General features: G+C 37.6%; 1 protein-coding gene across 2 annotated transcripts; it reads right to left on the bottom strand.

Moving 5' to 3' along the window:
- Positions 1-873: 873 nt before the first annotated feature.
- On the bottom strand, positions 874-6,432 carry ubfd1 (ubiquitin family domain containing 1). 2 transcript variants are annotated; one of them, XM_085783824.1, is made up of 7 exons: positions 6,371-6,432; positions 3,957-4,229; positions 3,668-3,876; positions 3,516-3,581; positions 3,271-3,376; positions 3,086-3,168; positions 874-1,296 (listed from the first exon to the last, which is right to left on the bottom strand). In XM_085783824.1, the coding sequence occupies exons 2-7, from the start codon at positions 4,210-4,212 to the stop codon at positions 1,186-1,188; spliced, it is 831 nt and encodes a 276-aa protein (XP_085639950.1). In that variant the 5' UTR covers positions 4,213-4,229; positions 6,371-6,432; the 3' UTR covers positions 874-1,185. The 2 variants fall into 2 exon arrangements, with proteins under 2 accessions (XP_085639950.1, XP_085639949.1); XM_085783823.1 differs by lacking the exon at positions 6,371-6,432 and adding an exon at positions 6,154-6,182.
- Positions 6,433-9,671: the final 3,239 nt, after the last annotated feature.

Here is a 9,671-nt window from a genome sequence, read left to right as displayed (position 1 = left end):
TTGTTGACACAACAGTTGCCTGCTTAATCCACCCTTGGCAATTTGCAGTTTCTTTCTGAGAATAAAATACTAGTATATTTGGACAAACTGTGCAATAAGAATTACATTAATTAGCAGCATAGCGTAACACAAGCTGGCAGAGATTTCAGTTTTTTTCGCTAATAGCAAGCTATGTTACAAGCTATGACTTTGGATTTTGACTTCAATACATTTGATAAAAGAAAATATATATAAGCCAAAAAGACTCCGCATCCGACACAGGAAAAGTTTTTTCATGTTAAGTATACATATCAGAAATAGCACCAGCTTAATGTACTGTCTTATTTGTCATCAGTACCAATGGTGTCGTGAACTGGATATAACAAGTATCACTTTGATGAAAAACATTAAGTACAATCCTGCTGCAAATACAAAAAAAGAAAAAAAAGAAAAGATGGATAGGTTTGGCGTTGGTGTAATGTTCCCATTTTGAAATAGAGGGCTGTCAATCTTTCATGCTGTATTGAAATAATAGAATATGCTGTTGCCTGCAAGAAACCCTGGGAGATTTATTTTTCTGTGAGACAACAGCAGCCCAAGACATAAAACCAAAACTCCACAAGGATTGCTTTATAAAACCAGTGTTAAGATCGTGTGGTGGCCAAGTCCAGACTTCAATCTAATCCAGAATTTGTGCCAGGGCCAGAAAATTGCCGTCCACTCACAGTTGCTGTGCAATCAGACAGAGTTTGAGCAGTTTTGCAAACAGAAATAGTCTTGGACTGTTGAGAAGTGCAACACTTGTGGTTCCACACAAGAAGGATCAAAAATAAATGTCTGGGGTGGATTCGACACTGAACACAGAGACAAGAACAAACAACACTGTCCCAGTGGTTTTATTTCATTAAATAAGTTTTATTTCTTTAAGAATAACTGAGGAAAAGTGTTAGCAATTTCTGTACAATTGTTTCATTGTTTTCCCTTGCATTTGCTGCAAACTTTGAATGATCAACAGGGCTGAGAAATGTTATGCTGCCACATAGTGCACTTTTAACCTAAAAAGAATATGATTAGTCCACAGGCATCCGTCCGTTTCCTTCAAATATATTCCAAGAAGTTCTTTAAGCTTCACTATTGACTCCAGTTTCATTTGTCATTGGCTCCTCCACTCAATCCCAGTTCATCATTGTCAAAAAAAGAGGCACATTAGAAATACTGCCATTTTCCAAGGACTGTGTCTTTGATTGCATCAACAAACTGTGCAGGCACCCAGTAGACCCAATATTGAGAAGCTTCTGTCGGACCCAACTGAAAAGCCTATGAAAGCAAGAAACAATGGTAAGCACATTAGATGGTGTCACATCTGTTCTAATGCTAAAAACAAGTCTATAAATATAAACAATAGGTTATAAAGTATGTCTCTAATAACAAGAGACCTTCCAATGAATAAATAAAAGAAATTCCTTTACACTAGCCAACTCAGACACTCAACAGCCATTCAGCAATCCATAATCTACTGAATTTCACTTCCACTCATGCTGCAGTTCCCTCAGGGTGAATCACTGATACCAATAGCTGGAATAAAAGCGTCCTGCCCACTGACATTTTAAACCACCCTCATCTCCTCCTCTTACAGTCTCAACTCCATAGAGATGCAGCAATATGTTCTGACTGAGTACCTGACATCATGTCTCTTTGTTGAACCAAAACAATACATGGACTGATTTTAGGAGCTAATGTCTCAGTGCTACAGGTGTTAACACTGCATTGATCCAGATCAGTAAAGAACTTAACTACTCACAATTGTGTTGACTACTCGGTTCAGTTCAAAACTATCATGTGACAGTGATTAGCCTCAATGGCAAGGAAGCAGGAGCATGTGGAAACTCCCTCAAATGTATCTTCACAGCAGACAGAAGACATTAGTCTGTAGTAAGCTGACATGGAATTCACACCATTTTACAGATATCGCTTTTTCATTTTCCTCTTTTCATTATCGGATTACTTATATGTACAATACAATGTTCTGGTTTGACTTCACTTCTTTCATATATAATGAATAGAACTATCAATATGGAAGAGATACATAAGATGATGTTGTATAATGATTATAGGTCCTCCAGTGAAACAACCAGTTTAAAAAGAAGCCATTCAGGTGACATAATATTTAACTGAGCTTTTCCTCTTTTGAAACAGAGACATTTTGATCCTTTTGAAACTACATGATAAAGCAACTGAAGCTACTTCTCTCATGACTTCTGTCTCTCTGACACTGACAAACAGAACTGCCTTTGGACATAAAGGTTAATCTAGAGAACGCACTGACATTTACCGCTCCACTGCACAACCCAAAACAGCGGATGATGACCTCATCACTCTAATGTACACACATCACAGTGACTTCAGCCACCAGCTCAACCTGCACCGTTTACCTTTGTATCAATTACAGCAATTTTGCGAATTGTGATGTATTCAAACTTATGGTGATTTTAAGCTTGGTTCAGTGACATGACTCAAATGTACAAATATTTTGGTCTCTGAGCATTTGGCATTTTGATTCAAGCAGGCCCTATTTGCACTCAGGGTGGGTAACCAATATGGCTTTAAGTCACATGGTCGAATGTCTGCTTTATGCTGTGAAAGAATCTATTTACCCAAAGACCTAACCAAGTAGTTTTGCTGCCTACACCCAACCAAACTGCAACTGAATAAAAAAAATAAGTCAACTCAGATGAGACTAAAATAACTAAGTATTAATTCTGATTTCTCATGGGGATTTAACCCTTGTCTACTGCAGGAGAGTCCTGTGTTTGACCCAATAATTCCTTTCAACCTCTCTAAAAATGTTCTATTTATACCATCTCGCCTGACTTCATAAATCCTTGCTACTGTAGCTGTGTGTAATAAGCAACTAACAGCAGCAGACATCCAGAATGCATCATACACAGTGTATGATGCTTATTAAAAGGCAGTTGGCAACTATACAATTTGTGCCATCCTGTATAACTCACTTGTGACTATTTCCACCTGGGTGCAAATAGTCGCACTGTTTGATTTTTCATAAAACAAATATGTGAGACATGTGGGTAGTAGAATGAACAGTTACCATCATGTGATAGTCCTCATGGCCTTCAATGATCTCAGACACTACGTTTTTAATGGAGCCCATCGGGACTTTCTCTGTTCTCTCTGTAGAAAAATATAAACAAACAAAAAAAAAAACATCAGGAAATTTCATCATCATCATTGTCTGGAGAGGACCTAACAATCTGAGAGCAGCTGTAATCTCACCTTTCGTGCCAATCCACAACTGATCCTGCTCCAGTTTGAATGTGAGTCTAACTTTTCCTCCGGACTTGTTATACATTCCGGATAAAGGCACTGTTGGTAATCGTTCCTGTTGGCGGGACAAAGCAGTTGCTCACCATGTCTGGTTACATATTCAACATGTATCAGTGGTGACCGCTTTGAACTGCTGTGGCAGTCAATACAAGGCAAACAACAATGAGGATTGATCTTCCTCGATCTTCTCTCACCTTTGTTCCTTTAATAGCTGGCATTATGTCATCTGGTTTACCTTTGTCCAAAACCTTCCTGTGTTGCTGAAAACAACAGTGCAGACTCAAAAAATTAACATCCATACCTCCATAAACATTATACTGTTGTATAGAAATGTTATTTAAGTTACCTTTTGCCTGCATAAAGGCTCTTTCTTGTTTTCTTCAGCTTTAACTTCCTGCTGAATGACCTCTTTGGGTGTATTCACAGCTAAAACATCATTTATTGTTGATCCTACCACCATAATTTTTGCACCATTTGTAATCTTTATTTCGCGTAGCGTCTTGTCCTCTGGAAGTAATCCTTTGTACATCACTTTCTGCATTGCAGGTGGAAGACCTAAAATTGACACAAGGCAGACAGTCATTAAGCTCCAAGTAACATGTATAGTCTAAGGTAAACTACTGGTGTGGTCTTACCAGTGATGGAATGGATCCTCTCTTTTAGTTTGGCTCCGGTGCTATCAACAGGAATTTTCAGATCATATTTATTCTTGTTCCAGATAATCTTCAAATCCACCGTCTCCTGCTTATCATCAGCGTCGTCCCCATTGCTAATACTAGAGTCCTGAGTTGTGGCGTTTCCTGCATCTGTGTGAGACGTAGCTTCTGCGTCACCTTTTTCAGCGTCCTCTCCCGGTGGCTCGACTTCTTTTGGCTTTGCCTCAGTCTCCATTATGACTTCTTCACTTCCTGGTAGAGCATGAAAAACCTGAATTAGATCCAGTACATTGAATTATGTGTAGCTGCTAGCTGAATGTTTTTTAGGTCTCTGAAAAGCATCTCTCATATTTTGTATTGATAGAATATTCAGGAGAATTATTTTCAAAATCTTCAAAGTAAAAAAATACATTTAGAGTATCTGCTCTTGTGCTATAGTCACCACTAATATATATATATAGCCCAGAGATATAACATTTTGGTTTCACTTTTTAAAGTGACAATGAAATATATCTCAATGTCTAACTTCTTACACAAACAATTAGTTAAAGCAATATAGTAAAATCCAACACAACAGCAAAACATCACAACATCATGTCAATATATTTTTGTGTTTATGAAATACTATTATACTATGGCTACAGTTTCAATGATCTTAGTCGTCTTTATTGGTGCAGTGTTTTATAGCAGAGGTGGACCACCTTGAGTAATAACACAACAGCTGAGTGTGTTTACTGTTTAAGCTGTAATATCCTAACTAAACTGATATAAAGTTGTGTCAGGCTCGAAGGGGATTGCCACCTCTACTGTTTTACAGGGGAAAACCCAGCTCCCTCAAACATGCACCTTCCTTGCAAGTTTTATTACCTCTCTATGAATTTCCCACTGATCAAGTATTTTTGCCATCATACAGTTGTTGTTTTGTTTTTTTTACCATTTAAAATATGTATAATTTTTTTTAAATGTTAGAGCTATTGCCTTAGAAAACAGTAGTTTCTAGTGTTGTGACGTTCACGAACGAACCGATTCTATTGAACGGCTCGTTAACATGAACGATGGGAACCGAGTCACACCTGGGAACCGTTCGTTTTTTTTTTAACATCTCTGTGTGTTCATAACAGTCAATTGAAGCTGCTCCATTGGCTACGTAAGTGGCGTGCAAACTCAGATATTAGTGGGATATCTAATTTTGTATTATTTTGTTCCAAATCCCACTCCATTATTTCCAAGATAAAATGAGTTACCACCAGGCTGGCTTCTTAAAACTTAATAAATATGTAAAAAATCAGTCAAATGAGCCAGTTTTTTGAACAGCTCTTTGAAAGGAACGGCTCACCAAGATCCGGCTCCCCTCAAAGAGCCATAAATCCCATCTCTAGTAGTTTCCTTATTTACTGGAAAATAGTTGGGTTATAATAGGCTACTTGTGACTTTCTTTAGAAGAATGAAAATATAGAATAATTTAATCCATTTCCCAGCAGTTCAGTTCACACAATGAACAGCATTAGTGCGTAGATATGTCTAAACTCAACTGCACCAAGTGTGTGTACTTGAGTCTAGTTTCGCTTTTCTGCTCACCTCTCTCTCTCTCTCTCGTGGTCTTTCTAGTTCTTTCCATCGCTTACTTTTTCACACAGGGAGCATAACGTTATTATTTGACCCGTGTATTAAACGGAGGGGCTAAACAAGAGCGGACTATGCCTCAACCAATACACGTTAATTTTTTTTTAAATCAAAAATATGCACCTTTAAAAAAAACACTGGTTCATGTCATACGGTTGGCCTTACTTGGTTACAAAACTGATAACGTTAACGTAACACAACATGTTGGTACTTCGTCGTTACCGTTCGTTAACTTGACTAAATTTATTTAGCATATGAGCAGCTAAAGTGAAAACAGCTAAGCCACAACATTGATTCAAGCTGCTCATGAACCGTAGCCTTCCTGCAACCTAGATACATTTGACTGATGTTAGCAAGCGTTAACGTTAGCTTGCGACAACACTGGTGAACACTTCAGGAATAACGCTGCGCACAGACACCAATTTACATTACACTGTACTAATAGCATCGTATATTAACACATCGGTTAGAAGTAAGTGTTACTTCATTAACAGCGTTTAAGCCAAATCTAAAAATATGAAGGAAAAACTGCTATATTCTACTCAATACCCACCATCCTGCGTCGCCATGATGATTGTGTACAATCTGTTGTAGGTTGTAGGCAAAGAGATTACAGAGAGCAGGATGAGACCAGCCCCGATACTCGGGAAGTCTAAAGTCCACAAGAGCCGCAGTAGCGCTCAAACGTAGGTTAATGTGTAAGAAAATACAAAACAAAGGAAAAAACTGTAGGTAAAATACAATGACACAGTGAGTGAAGCTTTACTTACCGATAAAACGTTAAAACGGTTGTAGTTGCAGTCAGCCGGTTAGCAGACAGACAGTACGGAAGTGCGCATGCGTCAACGACAAACAACTGCAGATAAAGTTGTTTCACGATAAAAGCGGTTGAATATGCGGTAAATTGAATACGACGCAGATATAATCTAGTCAAATAAGCCTGGCGTAAAATAAATGTTTACACTGACATTACTAATTGGGTGCCATAGCCACAAATGGGACTTTTAACAAACACGGAAGTGACTGGTGGTAACTCCTCTTGATTCGCCATGGGCCTTTGTTTTTTGTGGCAGCAGAAGTAGGCACCGAGAGGTGGCACTTTTGTCAATGGCTATTGGCTATGTTTTTTTCTTCTTTTACATTGTATGGCGTTTTGGATTTGACGTGGTTCATTACCGCCAACTATTGGATTCTGTGAAACATCTCCAACTGTCCTATGACGTGGATGAAATGAAGGACAGAGCACTATGATGTAATCTAGGCCTATTAAATTCATCTTTAAAGGCACTCATTATTGCTGTAATTTGGTGAGATTAATTCACGTTCTCAGTTTCCATGTAGCCAAACAAACTCACGGTAAAACCCTTTCTTAGGTTCACCACACTAATAGCCTAACTAAATCTGAAAAATGATGAATGACAGAACGTGCTTCCTGTGGTCATTGTCTACTCACCATTATTTTGTGATTCACTTGATGATACCTAATTATAGTTTTTGAATGACTCTTTTGAGATTGCAACTCATTATCAGTCAATCAGTGAGACTGCAATTAATATAATAATAGTCATGATGAACACAGAGAAACAGCAGCACTTCAGTGTCTATGTGCATTTGAACATATACATAGGTTAGGCTACAGTATAATTCCTCATATTAGTCATATGTGTAATTTGTTTTTCAAAATTCCAGTTTATTTAGACTTATTTACTGTATTAACATATTTACAGTTTAGTGATGTTGAAGCACTGTATGAAGTAGCCTAACAGTATTATATTTATTGACCCCAGTGTAGGCTACAACAAAATTAAAATGCCAAACCAGTCAGTGCATCAGTCAAGGTCACAGAAAAAAACAACTATAAAGGGGCATAAAAAGTAGCTAAAATAAAAAATGTTAAAAAATAAATAAGACAAAGACCAAATACACAACCATGCATTATTTCTATTTCATTAATTACATCTGCCAATTGTACAATCCCTTATTGCACTCTAACTGTAACACTGTGTAATATCACTCTGTTACAAATGCCTGCATTGAAATATATATATACAGCAGGGAAAATAAGCACTGAACGCGTCAATGGACTTGAATGGTGAGCATGCGTAGAGGCCATGGCAGTTGACTGCATTACTCATTGTTTTTTTGTTGTTGTTTTACAACTGTATTCTGTCAGAAATCTTACGATGAGCACCTGGTCGTGGCCAGTTCATGGTGAAATCATGTTATTTTCAGCTCTGGATAATGACACTAACAGATAAAACGGTGCATTCAGACACATCTGTAACCGATGCCATCATGTTCTGCAACATAAGTTTCTGAAGGTCTTGAGAGAGCTCTTTGCTTTTCCCAGTCATGAGATGCCTCTTGTGTGACACGTTGGTGATGAGAAACCTTTTTATAGGCGTCAACTGGACTAAACCAGCTGATATTACTTTGCACTGATAGGGGACAGGATTACTTTCTAAATACTGACAGACTCCAGCTGCTTTCTTGACTTTCCATACCTTTTCATGCATTATTATTCCCTGTGTCATTTCACTTTATTCCACATTACTTAATTTATGGACATAAATGTTTGGATTTCTTTGTATGTGTCCATTACTTGGGTTGTTGCCGACATCTTGTGAAAATTTCATGTCAGTAGCTTGATTAGAAATAAATATTCTAAGAAAAATGTTGACGCGTTCAATACTTATTTTCCCAACTGTATATTTTTATACCAAAATAGCCTATAGTTAAAAGCAGAATATTTATGTGATAAGTGTCATATTGCTGAGGGTTCACTAGCGCATCTTTTCTGGTTCTGTCCCAAGTTGCACAATTTTTGGTCAGCTATTTTTGAACACTTGTCAAAAGCCTACTCCAGAGCCATTCAGCCTAACCATGAGCTGGCCATCCTTGGATGCTCGGCTGAGACTTCTGATCTTCTGCATGACACTCAGGTCGCTCTACACCTTGGGATGGTGGTGGCCCAGAAACTTATTCCCTTAACTTGGAAGTCTACCACTCCTCCCATCTTCACTCACTGGCAGGGCCGTTGCTAGGAATTCTGGGCCCCCTTAAAGAATACTAAAGTGGGCCCCTCCCCCTAACTTTTCCAGTTTTTTTTTTAGACTACTTATATATTATCATTTTTTATTCAGCCTACCTTGTTTTGATGCTAATGCAGCATTACACTGCAAAAACCCAAGTATCTTACCAAGAATATTTGTCTTATTTCCAGCCAAAATAGTCAAAACAAATCTCATTAAACTTCAAATAAGTCACATCATATTAAAAGTAGCTTGTTTTTAGACACGTTTTTACTTCTTTCAAGCATATTTTCACTTGGAATAAGTAGAAAAAATCTGATAGTGGAACAAGTTTTTCTTCCTTATTACAAGCACAAAAAACTTGCTTTCACTGGCAGATTTTTCTACTTATTTCAAGTGAAAATTAGTTGGAAACAAGTGAAAATTATCTAAAAAAACAAGTTAATTTTTAGGTTATGAGTCTTATTTTAAGTGGAAAGAGATTAGCTTTGACTAGAAATTAGACATTTGGACAAGAAATAAGACAAATATTCTTGGAAAGATGTTGAGTTTTTACAGTGTACTATGAGTATTAGTCAGGGTCTTACAGAGAATAAATCAGTCATAGAAAGATTATTCTACTGGTTTTTTTTATGGGCCCCATTGGGCGCTGGGCCCCTAGAATTATCATCACCTTTCTCCCCTATACAACGGCCCTGCTCACTGGCTCAGCGAGATGTTATTCAAATGGAAAGACTGCGCCTGCACAAACCCAATGAACAGAACAGATTCGAGAGAATTTGGGGACCCTTCCTGCCCCAATGTCAGGTTTTTCCTCTGTTTTCTTTTATGTTTGACTGTTCCTTTACTGTGGTATGTTTTCTACAATTTTGTAAAGTTAAAAAAAGCAGAATATTGAAAGTAATAAGATCGCTCACTGCAGAGTAGCCTACTATTTTTGCTCCTTTTTTTGCATAGAAAAATGACTTGACAAATCAAACTTACACACAAAACAAATCCCAAATTTGTAGAGAAATTTAAGCTGTTGAATCATTAGTGA

Source organism: Trachurus japonicus, chromosome 8 (assembly GCF_045865225.1).
Source record: "Trachurus japonicus isolate A0001 chromosome 8, Traja_1.0".
Taxonomy (NCBI): domain Eukaryota; kingdom Metazoa; phylum Chordata; class Actinopteri; order Carangiformes; family Carangidae; genus Trachurus; species Trachurus japonicus.
The sequence above is the reverse complement of the archived record's forward strand: the minus strand, read 5'-3'. Positions and strand labels throughout refer to the sequence as shown.